General features: G+C 41.3%; 2 protein-coding genes across 5 annotated transcripts in view; both read right to left on the bottom strand.

Annotated features, from left to right (window-relative positions):
* The window catches only part of LOC5511462, a 28320-nt gene extending 11374 nt beyond the window's left edge, over positions 1–16946 (bottom strand). Inside the window, exons 1-3 of one of the 4 annotated variants that reach the window (XM_001631817.3) lie at positions 16188–16946; positions 5994–6037; positions 5192–5902 (exon numbers count right to left, since the gene is read on the bottom strand). In XM_001631817.3, coding sequence (XP_001631867.3) covers positions 5192–5779 — 588 coding nt within the window. In that variant the 5' untranslated portion in view covers positions 5780–5902; positions 5994–6037; positions 16188–16946. Of the gene's footprint in view, positions 1–5191; positions 7735–15463; positions 16142–16187 lie in introns of those variants that run through there. The other 3 variants (XM_048728519.1, XM_032380801.2, XM_032380802.2) reach the window with 3 other exon arrangements.
* Positions 1–18672, bottom strand: part of LOC5511466 (elongator complex protein 4) — a 59495-nt gene that overhangs the window by 15455 nt on the left and 25368 nt on the right. The window lies entirely within an intron of this gene.

The raw sequence follows: 18672 nt of genomic DNA, 5'->3' as shown, positions 1-18672 counted from the left end.
AGGGATCGATGGCTTAGAGGTTGTACCATAAGGAATTACCCAGGGATCGATGGTTTAGAGGTTGTACCATAAGGAATGATCCAGGGATCGATGGCGTAGAGGTTAAACCATAAGGAATGATCCAGGGATCGATGGCTTAGAGGTTATACTACAAGGAATGATCCAGGGATCGATGGCGTAGAGGGTATACCACAAGGAATGATCCAGGGATCGATGGCTTAGAGGGTATACCACAAGGAATGATCCAGGGATCGATGGCTTAGAGGTTATACCATAAGGAATGATCCAGGGATCGATGGCTTAGAGGTTATACCATAAGGAATGATCCAGGGATCGATGGCTTAGAGGTTATACTACAAGGAATGATCCAGGGATCGATGGCTTAGAGGTTATACCATAAGGAATGATACAGGGATCGATGGCTTAGAGGTTGTACCATAAGGAATGATCCAGGGATCGATGGCTTAGAGGTTGTACCATAAGGAATGATCCAGGGATCGATGGCTTAGAGGTTATACTACAAGGAATGATACAGGGATCGTTGGCTTAGAGGTTATACCATAAGGAATTACCCAGGAATCGATGGCTTAGAGGTTATACCATAAGGAATTACCCAGAGATCGATGGCGTAGAGGTTAAACAAAAAGAAATGATCCAGGGATCGATGGCGTAGAGGTTATACCATAAGGAATGAACCAGGGATCGATGGTTAAGAGGTTATACCATAAGGAATTACCCAGAGATCGATGGCGTAGAGGTTAAACAAAAAGAAATGATCCAGGGATCGATGGCGTAGAGGTTATACCATAAGGAATGATCCAGGGATCGATGGCTTAGAGGTTATACCACAAGGAATGATCCAGGGATCGATGGCTTAGAGGTTATACTACAAGGAATGATCCAGGGATCGATGGCGTAGAGGTTATACCATACGGAATGATCCAGGGATCGATGGCTTAGAGGTTGTACCATAAAAAATGTCCCAGGGATCGATGGTTTAGAGGTTAAACCATCATCTGTAAACTTCTTATAGCAAAACCCGCAAACTCGTTTTCAAAAGGCAATAAATATCAGTTCAAATGACCGGGGGATAAAAGTAACAGGGACAATTAAAACGTTACCTGCTCTTAGTCTCAATGTATGTATAATATAATTGCACGAAATTTGCCTGAGCTATCTATCTTTATAATTTAGTTATCACGTGACCTAAATGTGGTCATAGCCTTAAGTTATAAGATGGCGGTTATGTGAAGTGAAGTGGTTTCTATGGCAACGAAACAACGAAACTTCAAGGACAGCTCTTATTGACACAATGTAATGTAGGAAGTTTGAAGATCTTAAATAAGCATAAAAGAGGCAGAAAAAAGAAGCTGATAAATTAATCTTTATGTGTACAAATCAGGATTTATTATTCACTTTAACCACCATCGTCCACTCGTATTCTCGTCGACAGGTCATCTTTATTTGTAGTGGTAACTGCAAAGTACTCAACCCATTTTATCAGTTAAGCTTAAAATTCGTATACACCATCAATTAGAATACTAAGCGAAGGAAAATGGAATGAACTTTGGCTACATTTGTTCTATATGCAAAAAAAATGTAACTTAAAGGAAAAACACTAATATAAAATATTGGGCACCCGAGAATAGTCCTAAATAAATATTTGGCAATATTTCACACATCTTATTAATAAGTAAAGCAAATTTGCTCGAAATTTGTAGAAAACTGCCAAAGACGTGGCATTTTTATGGCTACTTTTTAACTTTGCCATCAAGTAATCAAACGGAAGCGCATTAAAAATAATAGGGTCACATCTGAGATGTTGAGCACAAAGGGGGGCTGGAAAATCACATGAAACAAATATAAAATAAAATAAAAAAAATACCCAAGAAGAAACACAAATATGCCGCATTATCACTGGTTCGAAGATCCTGACATGGACTCAATTCCAGATGGCGGCTTGTTTTTCTAATACCGATCTCCTCACACGACCCCACAATTTCTGGTAATTAGAAGCTTCTTAGAGAAGCGAAGAGTCGCTATTTAGGCAACATTAAATATGTTATTCGTAGATTGCACAGTGGGAATCTCGTGTGATCCTGTTCCGATTAAAAATAATAAACATTTTATCAAATTCTATCAAGTCGCCGTGAGTAGTGAACATTATGAAATGAAAATAATAAAGACTTTGAAACTTCCCGACAAGGGGGCGAAGGGAGACTGAAATGTTCAGATGTTTTTAGCAATTAAAAATACGAGGGAAACATGGGTTGGTTCTCGAAAAGAAAAATATAAATACAATGAATAAACGGGGGAAAAAGCACACAAACGAGACAAAACAAATACAAGACGATTTTGGTATTCGAAAGAGCTAGGTGTAAAAACTTGCATAATCTGTTAATAGCCGTACACAAAATTTAGATTAACACGATTCAAATGAGATTTCCAGTCTTACACCGTCTGAAAATTTAATTTAGCTTAGTGTTCTTAAACACATTTCGTGCTACCGGGATTTCTTACTATATATGTCGTATTTTGTTTTAACTTAGGTTATATGGTAGGTTTGTTTGCTTGTTTTTTTCCTGGTTGATTTGCATCTTCATTTGAAGTCCATTAGACATTTCCTGAAAACCTCGTTCCAAAGCCAGGAAATTAATATATATATAAAAAAATATTATACAAATTTTTAATTTTGTAAACATTTTACCCTGGATAAGAATGCTATTTATCACACAAATAGAGACTTTATAGAAAAAAACTTCCTTTCCTTTTGGGGAAATCCTGACAATGCCCTGGCAATCGCAAAAATAGAATTAAGTAGGGAGGAAAAGATGATTTGTCAAGATGTGTAATAATTAGAATATAGCTTTATTTCACGGGAAATAAACCGCACTGTAACTGTGGAGGAAAAGGTGAGAAAGCCTCTTTTTGTCAAATTCTAGTATTGTATTGTCTTGATATATTCCTTTCAATCTCTTTGTTTCTCCGAATAAAAAGTGAGAGCGGCAGCCCGACATCATAGGCTTAATAGGTTACCTAAGACGCCCCAATAAAATATAAAAAGAAAGTCGAACAAAATATAACAATATATAATATATTAAAGTCAGACTGAATCCTCGAAATATCGCTTATCAATAACCCGAAAGAAGAGTATGATGAGCAAAATGCAATAAGAATAAAATCCACAAAAAGTATACTGCAATGACTAGATATACTAATGGATAAAGGGAAATAAAAAAGACATAAAACAATTAAAAGTGGAGCTGTAAAATGGAGTAGTCATAACAGAAAGGAAAAGGAAAATAAAACGCAATAAGGGAAAATAAGAATTTGAAGGAATATTCCCATCTGACATTAATATTGCTGACACTAAATCTTATTTCTTGGGTTACGTCTGTTCATTATTATGTACCACTTAGCTCCCTTGTAATCTGAAGTAAAAACTAGGCCGATGAAAGGAACACATTGGCAGCTTTTTTAACTTTACTGCGATTCGATCTTCGAACATAAGTAGCATTTTGTCCTCTCCGTGCCTTAGATACGCTGTATCTCGTGCGACCATTCGACCAGCGATCCGATCACATATATCATTGCTTGTTCATGTCTTGTACCAAAAATATGTTCATTCCATGTCTTTAAGAGAGATATTAAATTTACTGCCACCGAAACCTTTCAATTTAGTATTCAAATGTTTAATCAAAGCTTTTATAAATAAAGAGATTTTTTAAATGCTTATCAGCCGGATTACTGGTTTCAGGGCAAGTGGGAAAATTAAAAATTCACGCGCAGTCAATTAACAAACATATAGACTGAATGAATTTTATTGAAAATCACTTTGAAAAACAAGAATCAGCTGAAGATGATATTAACTGTGACACTAGTGGGTTCTCTCCAAAGGCGTTTGCTGTTAATTCGGCCAAAACACTACACATTCTATGTGGGTTGTTGAATGTTACGTCAATCGTTCTCATCACTACAAGCAAATAACAGGCCAAGACAAACGCTCTTCACGCAAAAAAGGCAAAGGAAGTGGCGCTTTAGTTGTGGTTTTTCAGCTTAAAAAATAGAAACCCTTCCCAGACGGAGTTAGAGCAATAGGATTACCGATAAACATTGCGTATAGCAACGTTGATGCTTTTTACGGAAATCGGTGTTTAAGACTGATTATTTATGAAAGGACAATTCTTTACAAACATGAGAATTAACAATTACATGGTCTTTTTCATATTTCAGAGAAAAATAGCAAAAGGTATCAACACCTCTAAATAGAAATTTTCAATGCTCGCTTTTCCGGTGGAATTATTAAATGGCCTAGATAATGATGTGAAAGCGTCCTCCACAGGGAACTCATAGGCACGGTTTATTTGGCAAATTTGGCGGACAGCATCTGTCTTGAGAGCTGTTCTGTTGGTCACGTCTGTGGCACATTAGAAAGCCACACGCGACAGTTCTATTAACTCCCAAACATTTCCTTCTATTTGCACAACATCATGCCAAACACATGAACACTCTATTTAGCTATGCGAGAGTATTCACTCTTGTTTAAGTCATACGAAATGTTTTCTGATAAGAGGCTAAATACATATAAACAGGTTGTGACTAGAAAGTGAACTGCAAAGATCTGTTATGTTCACATTGTGCTGAACACTGAATTTCGAAAGCGAATGGGAATTGAGCTTTAGCGCTATAGCGCTCTTTTTCGAGTTCTCCTAGCGATAATGACATAATAAAATGCTAATTTGTCATAGCTATCGATGAATGAGGACTCTCTCACTTGTCGCTAGGAAATCTTATGGATTTGCCGCTGCCCCTAAAACGCTACGATGCGAGAGATCGATCAAAGCACCCGTTTGTTTTCGGCGATTTGTATGGTCTTAATACTCGATAGCTGTGAAAAAACTGTGGTCGACCATTGTGGGAAAGGCTTTTGTTGTCATAAGCATAAAGACACGCGTTGGCAAAACCCACGCACTTTTGGGGAGAGCAAAACTCCTGCATAGACCCATAAATAGGAGCACGCGCTGACTTCACACGGATCAATGAATCACCGCCTGCTAAAGAGAAGAGGAGCAATAGAGAGAAAAACTGTAATTACCACATCGTCTCTGTTCGCACAAAAACACGAGACCTGCTCTTGTGCAAGCTGACCACACAAAATAATGCGATTAATTCAGAAAACAAAACATCCTACCTGTGCTGGGATCGATGAGTACGGTTCCTCAAACATTGTCCAAATGCGTGGTTGGTATTTCTTCCACCATGTTCTGTTCCTCTGTCGTATCGAGTCCGCCACCAGCCCGTACACCGACATGTCCATATCGCCAACGCTCTCGTTGTCGGAGTCGTGGTGATCGAAGGGGTCTAGGTTTGCCTGGGCCTCTCGGTGCTGTTTATAGTTTAGCCAGCAGCATGGCTCAACCTGTAGCTCATCTATCCCCCAAAATGCCAACTCGTCCTCAAACAATGGTCCGCACACATCATTCGGACAATGCAACTTGCCAGTCCTGTAGAAATTCAAGACCTGCGCAAATACACCCGGATGACGGTCAAAGAAGAACTCCGAGGTGTTAGGATCAAACTCTGGTAACTGGGTCCCGTTCTCTGTAATCCAGTAGAGTCGAGTATCGGGGATGTTTTTTAAGGTCCCTATGTAAGTCTCATGTTTTTGTCCACCAACATTTATGACGACTCTATCTCCCGCATTTGTCTGTTCTTCGAGTACGGAGTGAGTTTCCTCCATGTCTCCGTGGGTCGTGCACGCCGACGGCTGTCGATTCATCTCTCCTCCAGCACTTTATTAATCAAATGCGTCTGTTACTTAAGTCGCCTCTCGGGGTGCGCATCAACTGGCAATTCTCTAAATCGCCTTCCCATTCTCTCCTTCCGCGGTGAACATGAATTCCTAGAATGCGCGAGACGAGTGTAATGTTTTCCCCTACGCATTGGAGTAAATCGATTTGCTTTGAATCAATCTATTATACTGAAGCACATACATTTGCGTCAACTGGCTTACAATTTCCGTGTCCTTCAAACCAATCTGAGAAGGAATTAAAAAAAGCAACAATTATAACGATGAATATTTAGGGAGTTCAATAGAAAACATCAGCCATTCATTGTGCCTGGACAATTGGATAGTGCGGTAGTCCCTTTTAAAATACAATCCACACTAGCCGGTTATACTGCGATTGAAGTGTACCTGTAGGTCGCGCAAGCGCAGATCTAGCCCTCAGCACCTGCCCCGGCCTTCCTGGGGCTGATTTGCATAACATAAGCCTTCCCTTACGCATTAATTGTTTACCGCGTTGCGTAACTTAGTGTCGGGAGGCACGTGCGAGAGTTGTTCGTAGAGCGCTGTCTTTATCAGGATTGCGAGCCACACGGTATTTAACACGAGAAAAACATCAGCAGCAAACACTTTTATCATAAGCCACAAACACTTTTATCGTAAAAACAGAAGCACTTCCCGTTATTGGCGTGTCACGCGCTTGTGTCTTCTACGCATGCGCACAACTTGACGCAGGTGAAAAAAAAACCTGACAGCAAATGGATGACTTACTAGTTAATAATAAAAAGCTCTAACAGCGCTATGAAAAAAGAACAGTCCATGAAATTACGTACTCAAGAAAAAAGTAGGCTGGAAAATATTTGCAAGGTTTTCGTGCCATTTAGATTTTTTTATTGATTTATTTTCTGTAATGCCGGTGGAATTATGACCGAATCTTAGTGGCTGAATATGAGACGGTTCGGTAGACCCGCCATTGAGGTCGGTTATCGACAAAGATCCGGGATTCAATTTGGTAACTCGTTCACAACAGGGAAAAACGGATTTTCTAAAGTGTCATCGATATAAGCATTTACTACAATTTTGAACGGATTATCGGGAAAAAAAAATACTTCAAATTTTAGTAGTTCAAATTTTGTTCAAGTAATCGGTAGATGATTCATCAACCAAAGATTTAAAGTCTCTCCATTTTTACATTACCAACTTAAATGGCATATCCTGTCTTTTTGCCCATTTTATCGAGAAAATCGTTTGAAGGGACATTATTTACCAAAAGGGGCCACTTGGTCTGGCGCTATAATGGTATTTTATGGAAGAGTCTTCTCACAAATAAAGCTTAAAGTTACAAGATAGTTATATTTACACTTACAGGGAGAAAAAAAGCTTAAGGCCCACAAAGAAAATTGAAATCATTTTAGATTATTCTTATTATTAATTTTCGAATAGAATTTTGCAAGTAAGTTCGCCCTCAAAGGGTTAAAAAGATCTACACTAAGAGCACCTTGTTGATATATTGAAATAAAAGAAACAATACGTATCTAAATCTTCCCGCTCCATTTCCTATCAAGATAAGCATCGTGTAGATTTATCCGAGATTACAGAACTCGTAAAATACGTGCAAAAAGAACTAGAACCTCTTCAAATCACCATACGTCTAGCGTACAAAAATAGTATTCTTAATTATTATTACTGAGTTCTCTAGCCCAAGGAAGTTTTACTTGAAACCCTCCTCGCTTATAGTCTAGGTCCGCCGGTAACTCACTTTTCACAACACTGGTTCGAACGCAAAAATGAAAAGACAAACTATTATGAAAATAGATATCCACCTATTTTCAGCAAAAATGACGCGCTAACTGAATAGACATTTGCGCAGTAAAGCGGTGAGCGTTCCCGAGGGCAGAAATGGCGGGAAATTTGATGAGTCACATCTGAGCCCGCACAGATAATAATTTCGTACGCAAACCTTGATCAGCGGAAGTAATTTTTTAAATATCGAGCTACGCACGCTGTATTGGGCTCCTCATTAGCTAGGAGGGGAGCTAAAAGGGCGTCTTTTGGTTCGCTGTATTGGGTCCCTCATTAGCTAGGGGGTTGTTTGGTTCGCTGTATTGGGCCCCTCATTAGCTAGGGGGTCGTTTGGTTCGCTGTATTGGGCCCCTCATTAGCTAGGAGGTCGTTTGGTTCGCTGTATTGGGCTCCTCATTAGCTAGGGGGTTGTTTGGTTCGCTGTATTGGGCTCCTCATTAGCTAGGGGGTTGTTTGGTTCGCTGTATTGGGCCCCTCATTAGCTAGGGGGTTGTTTGGTTCGCTGTATTGGGCCCCTCATTAGTTAGGGCGTCTTTTGGTTAGCTGTATTGGGCCCCTCATTAGCTAGGGGGTTGTTTGGTTCGCTGTATTGGGCCCCTCATTAGCTAGGGGGTTGTTTGGTTCGCTGTATTGGGCCCCTCATTAGCTAGGGGGTCGTTTGGTTCGCTGTATTGGGCTCCTCATTAGCTAGGGGGTCTTTTGGTTCGCTGCATTGGGCCCCTCATTAGCTAGAGGGTCGTTTGGTTCGCTGTATTGGGCTCCTCATTAGCTAGGGGGTCTTTTGGTTCGCTGCATTGGGCCCCTCATTAGCTAGAGGGTCGTTTGGTTCGCTGTATTGGGCTCCTCATTAGCTAGGGGGTCTTTTGGTTCGCTGCATTGGGCCCCTCATTAGCTAGAGGGTCGTTTGGTTCGCTGTATTGGGCTCCTCATTAGCTAGGGGGTCTTTTGGTTCGCTGCATTGGGCCCCTCATTAGCTAGGGGGTCTTTTGGTTCGCTGTATTGGGCCCCTCAATTGCTAGGGCGTCTTTTGGTTCGCTGTATTGGGTCCCTCATTAGCTAGGGGGTTGTTTGGTTCGCTGTATTGGGCCCTCATTAGCTAGGGGGTTGTTTGGTTCGCTGTATTGGGCCCCTCATTAGCTAGGGGGTTGTTTGGTTCGCTGTATTGGGCCCCTCATTAGCTAGGGGACCTTTTGGGACCTTTAGGGGGTCTTTTGGTTCGCTGTATTGGGCCCCTCATTAGCTAGGGTGTTGTTTGGTTCGCTGTATTGGGCCCCTCATTAGCTAGGGGGTCTTTTGGTTCGCTGTATTGGCCCCTCATTAGCTAGGGCGTCTTTTGGTTCGCTGTATTGGGCCCCTCATTAGCTAGGGGGTCTTTTGGTTCGCTGTATTGGGCCCTCATTAGCTAGGGGGTTGTTTGATTCGCTGTATTGGGCTCCTCATTAGCTGGGGGGTCTTTTGGTTCGCTGCATTGGGCTCCTCATTAGCTAGGGGGTTGTTTGGTTCGCTGTATTGGGCTCCTTATTAGCTAGGGGGTCTTTTGGTTCGCTGTATTGGGCCCCTCATTAGCTAGGGGTTTGTTTGGTTCGCTGTATTGGGCCCCTCATTAGCTAGGGGGTTGTTTGGTTCGCTGTATTGGGCTCCTCATTAGCTAGGGGGTCTTTTGGTTCGCTGTATTGGGCCCCTCATTAGCTAGGGGTTTTTTTGGTTCGCTGTATCGGGCCCCTCATTAGCTAGGGGGTCGTTTGGTTCGCTGTGTTGGGCCCCTCATTAGCAAGGGCTTATAAATCTTCCAATAATATCTAAACTTTCACTGAACTAACACTTCTTCTTTCGTTTCACAAATGTTGTCTGTGTGCAAGTGATAGGGGTCTAGCCGTAACGGAAATAAAAGGCGGGAATTGTTTTGCCTCCAGATCCAGTCCCACTCCAATTAGATTATGAATATGCATATTGAGGCGATAAAATCCTCCATTCTAAGTGAAACGCTTAAGGATATCCATTATCTTTGACAAAGCTTTTACATAGCCCAGTAAATAAAAACGTTTTCCCCTTTTTGGGGTATACGATCAGTTGAATTTGCATGCAGTGGAGGATGTGTTCCCATAGCTCAAACATTGGCAATATTTGGAGATATGAAAGACTGAATATTATGTATAACAACGGTTCTATATTTCGTGGGTTTTAACTTCGTCTTTTAGCAAAATATTATAAATAAAATAACGAAACAGCCCAGAAAATAATAACGCCAAATAAAACGCCCGACTTATCTAGAAGACGAAAACTATGAAAAAAACGAGCAATTGACCGCTTCAAAAGACAGCAACGCTAGTTGTTAACATTATTTTCTTTTGTTTCACCAGCTTAAGAATCTCTTGAGAAATCCGTCAGTGATCACTTACCGTAGTATCTTCACAACGCCAGGGACACCAGAAGTCTCGCGTTATGTTGAAAAACAACTTAAAGACTGTAGAGCCGGTTGTTTCATGGGCTTTTATCTGATAATCCTTTTAGAATATGTCTGAGTCGATAAAGTATATAAACTAAGAACCCATTAATAACCATCAAAAATTATAATAAAAAAAAACCTGAAGAGAATTACCTGGCGCGCCAAGAAAAATATTGGAAACATGATGGATCTAGCATTCGAGAGTAAACCTTTGTTTTATCGACGATTATCGTAAAAATTCAAAAGTTCCCTTATGTTTTTTTAAAGCAGAATGCAACGGAGAATGTCATATGAGATTTAGGGAAAACAAAACGATTGCTAACGGTGTTCGCGTAAGGAGGCCTTGTGTTCACCATGTATTCCACGTTTAATTGTATGTTGACTTGTGTCGATCAGAGTAAGGATCTGGGCTGGAGCAACATTAGAGATGGCGGCTGAAGATTGGTGAAATTAGCCCGCCTAAGGGTGATCTTTATCTTCATTGCGTCAAACCGTACGCTTGTTTATGTGTAAACGGCGCGAAACATGACCATCTCAAGGGGAACACGCAAATGAACACCTGCACATATACTTGTTATGAGTCAAGCACGGATTGCAGACTAAATATTAGTGCATTTTGCAAACAAAGACCATCGGGATAGCTGACGCACTTTAAAGTAAATTCAAAGGTCTTCGAAATAGCCGACGTTTGATTGTTAAAAGGGAAACTTTTATTATCCGCGCGATGCGAATTGTACCTTCCTACACCCCGCGCGTACGGTTTTCCCTCTTGTAGCGTACGGTTTTCCCTCTTGTAGCGTACGGTTTTCCCTCTTGTAGCGTACGGTTTTCCCTCTTGTAGCGTACGGTTTTCCCTCTTGTAGCGTACGGTTTTCACTCTTGTAGTGTACGGTTTTCCCTCTTGTAGCGTACGGTTTTCCCTCTTGTAGGGTACGGTTTTCCCTCTTGTAGTGTACAGTTTTCCCTCTTGTAGTGTACGGTTTTCCCTCTTGTAGTGTACGGTTTTCCCTCTTGTAGTGTACGGTTTTCCCTCTTGTAGCGTACGGTTTTCCCTCTTGTAGTGTACGGTTTTCCCTCTTGTAGTGTACGGTTTTCCCTCTTGTAGTGTACGGTTTTCCCTCTTGTAGCGTACGGTTTTCCCTCTTGTAGCGTACGGTTTTCCCTCTTGTAGCGTACGGTTTTTCCTCTTGTAGTGTACGGTTTTCCCTCTTGTAGTGTACGGTTTTCCCTCTTGTAGCGTACGGTTTTCCCTCTTGTAGTGTACGGTTTTCCCTCTTGTAGCGTACGGTTTTCCCTCTTGTAGTGTACGGTTTTCCCTCTTGTAGCGTACGGTTTTCCCTCTTGTAGCGTACGGTTTTCCCTCTTGTAGTGTACGGTTTTCCCTCTTGTAGCGTACGGTTTTCCCTCTTGTAGTGTACGGTTTTTCTCTCTTGTAGGCGTACGGTTTTCCCTCTTGTAGCGTACGGTTTTCCCTCTTGTAGTGTACGGTTTTTCCTCTTGTAGTGTACGGTTTTTCCTCTTGTAGTGTACGGTTTTCCCTATTGTAGCGTACGGTTTTCCCTCTTGTAGCGTACGGTTTTTCCTCTTGTAGTGTACGGTTTTCCCTCTTGTAGTGTACGGTTTTCCCTCTTGTAGTGTACGGTTTTCCCTCTTGTAGCGTACGGTTTTTCCTCTTGTAGCGTACGGTTTTTCCTCTTGTAGTGTACGGTTTTCCCTCTTGTAGTGTACGGTTTTCCCTCTTGTAGCGTACGGTTTTCCCTCTTGTAGTGTACGGTTTTCCCTCTTGTAGTGTACGGTTTTTCCTCTTGTAGTGTACGGTTTTCCCTCTTGTAGCGTACGGTTTTCCCTCTTGTAGCGTACGGTTTTTCCTCTTGTAGTGTACGGTTTTCCCTCTTGTAGTGTACGGTTTTCCCTCTTGTAGTGTACGGTTTTCCCTCTTGTAGCGTACGGTTTTCCCTTTTGTAGTGTACGGTTTTTCCTCTTGTAGTGTACTGTTTTCCCTATTGTAGAGTACGGTTTTCCCTCTTGTAGTGTACGGTTTTCCCTCTTGTAGCGTACGGTTTTCCCTCTTGTAGCGTACGGTTTTCCCTCTTGTAGTGTACGGTTTTCCCTCTTGTAGTGTTGCCGCTGTTTCATTCGCGGGAGTTGAAACCAAATAGGGAAACCCCGTGGATTTGCGCATTTCCGTATTTGAGTCGTGCAAGATACCAAAATAAACGTGAAAACACGAACAAAGAGCGTCCACGAGGGAAAAGACATTGCTTCAAACGAGTTCGCTTCTTACCTATGCGAGGGTCGAACAAAATCTGAAATGGGATTTTGAAGTACTGCAAACGTATTCTGGTGAATTTGGAAAGAAAACAAATAACATGCGAACAACGAATCACACGCGGGGGTAGCGTAAACATGTTACAAAAAACAGAATCGACAGGTCGGGATGGTCACAGTGTCTGCGCGATTGAATTATCTCCTGCAAGTAATTTTTTGCAACAGCTGATTCCGTGTTTAAGTTTTGAGACCTCAAACTCAAAAGTACGGAGTTTACTCTAGAGCGTAATGCACCTTCGCGTTATTGCGCGCATGCACTTAACTGCATCTCAATGACAGATAGATGATCTACCAAAGTGTGTGAGGACGTTTTGTTATTTGACTGTCAACAAAATATCACGAATCAAAGTTGGAACTTTCATTTTTGGCGAAATTTGGACACGGAAAGTGCTATGAAGCGATCTTCAGTCGAAAATCGAAAATCGATATCTTAAAACCCGTCGCGAGGTGACGCCACGCCTGAAAAGCTCGAGTTCTCGCCTCAAAATAATACGCTAGTCAAAGATTTGGCGTGAATTCACGGTCAACAAGTCACGGGAAACAGCAAAGGCCCATTTTAGCCGTCTAAGAATGCGATTTATGGAAAATATTTTTTTTGCAAAAATAAAGTTTAAGAACTACTGATACAGGTTTTGCAAAAACCACAAAAACAAACAGTGGTGTCAAATGTACCTTTACCAAGACCTTAAGCGGGAGAAAATTCAATATCTTTAAAAAAAAAAACATTTGCATTAGTAACCAGGCTTTACCACACTATTCAATTGCGCATGCGTAGATGATTCTACTTCCGGTTTGAGTTTCTAACTGTATAATTTTTTAGAAGAACGGACGATCCGCGATTTCTTTAAGCAGAGAATATTCACCTAGTTGCCCTCTACAAAACAACGTATCGATTTCCCGATATTTTAAAAATTAAAGAAATTATTTATATAAGAGTGCATAAATAAAAATTTAAATTGTGTGAAAATTGTATTATTTGGAAGAATCGAAAACGCATACGTACTTTGTAGGCACCCTCCCGAATAAAGCTACATTTATCATTGTAGATACTTCAACAGCTAAGATTGTTGTGACGTCATGTGATGACGTCATCAAAAAAATAGAGATTCATAAGCAATGTTGCCATGCCTAAATTCATTCCATTTCACCAATGTTTGGCGGATTTATAAAGTCTTAAAGTTTTCCTAGCAACGGCCCTCAGAGAAATGTCCCAACATAAGAATTAAAATATTCTTTACGTGCCTTCATTTGCTTTTGAAAACCGTGGAGTTTTTGATTTGGAGAATTCGGGAACAGACCAGTGGAGCACCAGACCGCAGTTCGAGTTTTTCACATCTGCTGGAGAGTTTTTAAAACTCAATCAAGACACCAAAAGAATGTTTTATTTCTTATAAAATTGTTTTTAATCCTACGCAAAAGACAAAAACAAATCCACAACAGCGCGTGCTCATGGCGTCATTGCAGTGCACGTCAGCGCGCGCACAGAAAACAGTTTGAAAGACTGAAAAACTGGCTTCAAATTCCAATAATCGTATTTTGCAATTTCCTATTTAACTTGGACACGTTTTTCTCCCGAAGAATACTATCTTTAGTGGTAAAAGGTAAATGTTCGTGGGGATTCACAGGTTTGTTGACTGAGATGCACGATTTTATGCTGCGTCATCGCCTTCATCATTTAATGAAAGTGACCATTCCCACCAATTAGAGCGCCTGTACTATCTCAATTATTTTAGAATGTATATTAAATCAGGATTATCATCTCCATGTAATCATATACTTTGTCAGATCATGAGAATCATCTGAATGTTATCATATACTTTGTAAGAAGTGTATATTAAATCAGGATTATCACCTGAATGTAATCATATACTTTGCTAACAATGTATATTAGATCATGAGAATCATCTTGTATGTAATCATATACTTTGTAAGCGGCGTGTATTAAATCAGGATTATCATCTGTATGTGATCAATATCTTAGTGTTATCCACGGTGACCTTAAGTAGAAAGTGAAAAGTCGTATCCCTCAAAGAATTCCAAGAAGTTCGTACATGCCGCCATGCCCTACGCGCCTGTAGCCCCCCCCCCCCCCCCACCCCACGAGTGAAATGCCATGTCAAAGTCGTAATACACGAGCTTCGATCTGCCATAGCCTTCCTTTCATGCAGAAATAAAATCATACGGAAAACGGAAAACGTGCGCGCCCAATACCCCAGCTTTTCTTTTATTCATGCCTTCTTGGTAATAGCCATCAGTTTAACTTGCGCCCGGTTACGGTTTAGATGCTATGACATCTTATCCGCTTTTAAAGCTAGGTTTGAATTAATCGAATGTTGATGTGCCACGGAAGAAGTGGGTAACACATAAAATGGCGTGAACATGTAAAATGCACATAAAATGGCGTGAACATGTAAAATACACATAAAATGGCGTGAACATGTAAAATACACATAAGATGGCGTGAACATATAAAATGCACATAAAATGGCGTGAACATATAAAATACACATAAAATGGCGTGAACATATAAAATACACATAAAATGGCGTGAACATATAAAATACACGTAAAATGGCGTGAACATATAAAATACACGTAAAATGGCGTGAACATATAAAATACACGTAAAATGGCGTGAACATATAAAATACACGTAAAATGGCGTGAACATATAAAATACACGTAAAATGGCATGAACATATAAAATACACATAAAATGGCGTGAACATATAAAATGCACATAAAATGGCGTGAACATATAAAATACACGTAAAATGGCATGAACATATAAAATACACATAAAATGGCGTGAACATATAAAATGCACATAAAATGGCGTGAACATATAAAATACACATAAAATGGCGTGAACATATAAGCCCCCGAAAAGAGGAGAGGAATATTTTTTTGGGCAAAGTTCTGTCATAACCAACACGCTCCAACTTTCGTGAGCTATGAATCATCCAGCAATTATTAACCGCAACCGAAAAAGGTGTTATAATTTAGACTACTGAGTTCAGATAAAGCACCTATCGTCGAGGACGGTCAACCAAATTGTCAAAGAAAACTAAAACATAAATGATACACAACAAATAACTCACCATTATCTACGACAGACGGATAAAACGCAGTTCCTTGTTTAAAACCGCACTCATTAAAATGACATCAAAACTCAGTATAGCCGTAAAGGCGATGTTGTCATGGCAACACGCAAAAAGCCCGCTATAGATGTGTCAAGCAGTGTAGTTTAGCAAGCATCGAGTAGACAAGGCGGCGTGACCGAGATCATTCTACGTTCTAGTTTTTATGTATTCATTACGAGTTCCGCGTTTATTCGACAGATTAAGGAGCAGCTGCTTCTGAGAATGTCGAAATAAAATCACATGAAAGACAAACGTTTTGACAGCAGGATCGGCAAATGAGAGAATACTGCAATCATGCTATCACAATTAATCTTTCGCAGTCAAACAAAGTGCATTCAACCATTTTTATCTAAAAGCGCTAAAAAACTAAAAGTGCATATCTAACGAGATGTTCTCAAATGCCAAGTATCTATGAATATTAGTGAAGCTGTTTCTTTCTGATTATTATCTTTATCGTTGTTGTTGTTGCACTCTTTTAAATGTTCCGTTCAGCGAAAACGGCTTCTCTTATTTTCGAGGAATGTTCACTTTTTAAGTCTACTGATTAACTGTTTCCCTTATAATCTTAATTCTAAAAAGAAAACAAACAAATAATTTAACAGCAACAAACAAGTATTCCCATGTCAACGGTTTCGATAAAAGCAAAAAACGAAGGAGATAATATTGAACAAAATGTACAAACCTTTGGTTATCGCGCATAAAACACGGCTATCCCAGTTCTTTGTATTCTCAAACAAAGTGTACCCAGCTCTTGATGTTTTGTTGACTTGACAGCGCATTGAATTTTTTCAACGAGACTTGAGAAACTCGTGACAAGACAAAAGCAAAGCGAAGCCCGTATCACCGGGCATCTCTTGTCATGATGCCTCCATACACGTATTTCGTTGCGCGCGGAAGCAGCTGATGGCATAAAGGGGCCTCTTCAATAGATGCTAACAAGTGCCTTCTTATCGGTTTGGTTGCATAAGCGAATTAGCTATTCTTGCCCGAAGCGGGATATCAACCCCCTGGCATCTAGCCGTATGAATAGCATAGCGATCGTGGGTGGTCGTGGTCGATCGCTTGAAACTCTCTAAACGCGAATTTGAATTGATAAAATGGCGTGGAAGGTGGTTAAGAAGTCCCTATGCGCAGGTATTGACGTAAATGCAAGGAAATGGACCCTTACTTTGGCTCGGGTAATTGGGAAACTTTAAAAAAGCTAAAGGGTTTGTCTACTTTTAATGGCATCTCGTTTAACCGTGATAATCATTTTTGCGGCTACAATAGTCAACAACAACAACATACTTGACAAGCCTTTTGTCTCAAGACCAAAACATAAACCGAAGGATAGAATTTCCGAACGTAAGGGTTATAATTGGCATATTTACATTGCCGTCTTTTTCATGCCAGTGTCACGCAAACACGCCCCGTACTACTAGATAAGCAAGTGTCACGCAAACACGCCCAGTACTAATAAATAAGCCAGTGTCGCGCAAACACGCCAAGTAACTACTAAATAAGCCAGTGTCACGCAAACACGCCCCGTACTACTAGATAAGCAAGTGTCACGCAAACACGCCCCGTACTACTAAATAAGCCAGTGTCACGCAAGCATGCCCCGTACTACTAAATAAGCCAGTGTCACGCAAACACGCCCCGTACTACTAAATAAGCCAGTGTCACGCAAACACGCCCCGTACTACTAAATAAGCCAGTGTCACGCAAGCTTGCCCCGTACTACTAGATAAGCAAGTGTCACGCAAACACGCCCCGTACTACTCAATAAGCCAGTGTCACGCAAACACGCCTTGTACTACTAAATAAGCCAGTGTCACGCAAGCTTGCCCCGTACTACTAAATAAGCCAGTGTCACGCAAGCATGCCCCGTACTACTAAATAAGCCAGTGTCACGCAAACACGCCCAGTTCTACTAAATAAGCCAGTGTCACGCAAGCATGCCCCGTACTACTAAATAAGCCAGTGTCACGCAAGCTTGCCCCGTACTACTAAATAAGCCAGTGTCACGCAAACACGCCCAGTACCACTAAATAAGCCAGTGTCAGGCAAACACGCCCCGTTCTACTAGATAAGCCAGAGTCACGCAAACACGCCAAGTACTACTAAATAAGCCAGTGTCACGCAAACATGCCCCGTACTACTAAATAAGCCAATGTCACGCAAACACGCCCAGTACTACTAAATAAGCCAGTGTCACGCTAGCATGCCCCGTACTACTAAATAAGCCAGTGTCACGCAAACACGCCCCGTACTACTAGATAAGCCAGTGTCACGCAAACATGCCCCGTACTACTAAATAAGCCAATGTCACGCAAACACGCCCAGTACTACTAAATAAGCCAGTGTCACGCTAGCATGCCCCGTACTACTAAATAAGCCAGTGTCACGCAAGCATGCCCAGTACTACTAAATAAGCCAGTGTCACGCAAACACGCCCAGTACTACTAAATAAGCCAGTGTCACGCAAGCATGCCCCGTACTACTAGATAAGCCAGTGTCACGCAAGCATGCCCCGTACTACTAAATAAGCCAGTGTCACGCAAGCATGCCCAGTACTACTAAATAAGCCAGTGTCACGCAAACACGCCCAGTACTACTAAATAAGCCAGTGTCACGCAAGCATGCCCCGTACTACTAAATAAGCCAGTGTCCCGCAAACACGCCCCGTACTACTAAATAAGCCAGTGTCACGCAAACACGCCCCGTACCACTAAATAAGCCAGTGTCACGCAAGCATGCCCCGTACTACTAAATAAGCCAGTGTCACGCAAGCATGCCCCGTACTACTAAATAAGCCAGTGTCACGCAAACACGCCCCGTACCACTAAATAAGCCAGTGTCACGCAAACACGCCCCGTACTACTAGATAAGCAAGTGTCACGCAAACACGCCCCATACTACTAGATAAGCAAGTGTCGCGCAAACACGCTCCGTACTACTAGAAAGGCCAGTGTCACGCAAACACGCCCCGTACTACTAGATAAGCAAGTGTCACGCAAACACGCCCCGTTCTACTAAATAAGCCAGTATCACGCAAACACGCCCCGTTCTACTAAATAAGCCAGTGTCACGCAAACACGCCCCGTTCTACTAGATAAGCCAGTGTCACGCAAACACGCCCCGTTCTACTAAATAAGCCAGTGTCACGCAAACACGCCCCGTACTAC

This window comes from Nematostella vectensis, chromosome 6 (assembly GCF_932526225.1).
Source record: "Nematostella vectensis chromosome 6, jaNemVect1.1, whole genome shotgun sequence".
NCBI classification, from domain to species: Eukaryota; Metazoa; Cnidaria; class Anthozoa; order Actiniaria; family Edwardsiidae; genus Nematostella; species Nematostella vectensis.
The sequence above is the reverse complement of the archived record's forward strand: the minus strand, read 5'-3'. Positions and strand labels throughout refer to the sequence as shown.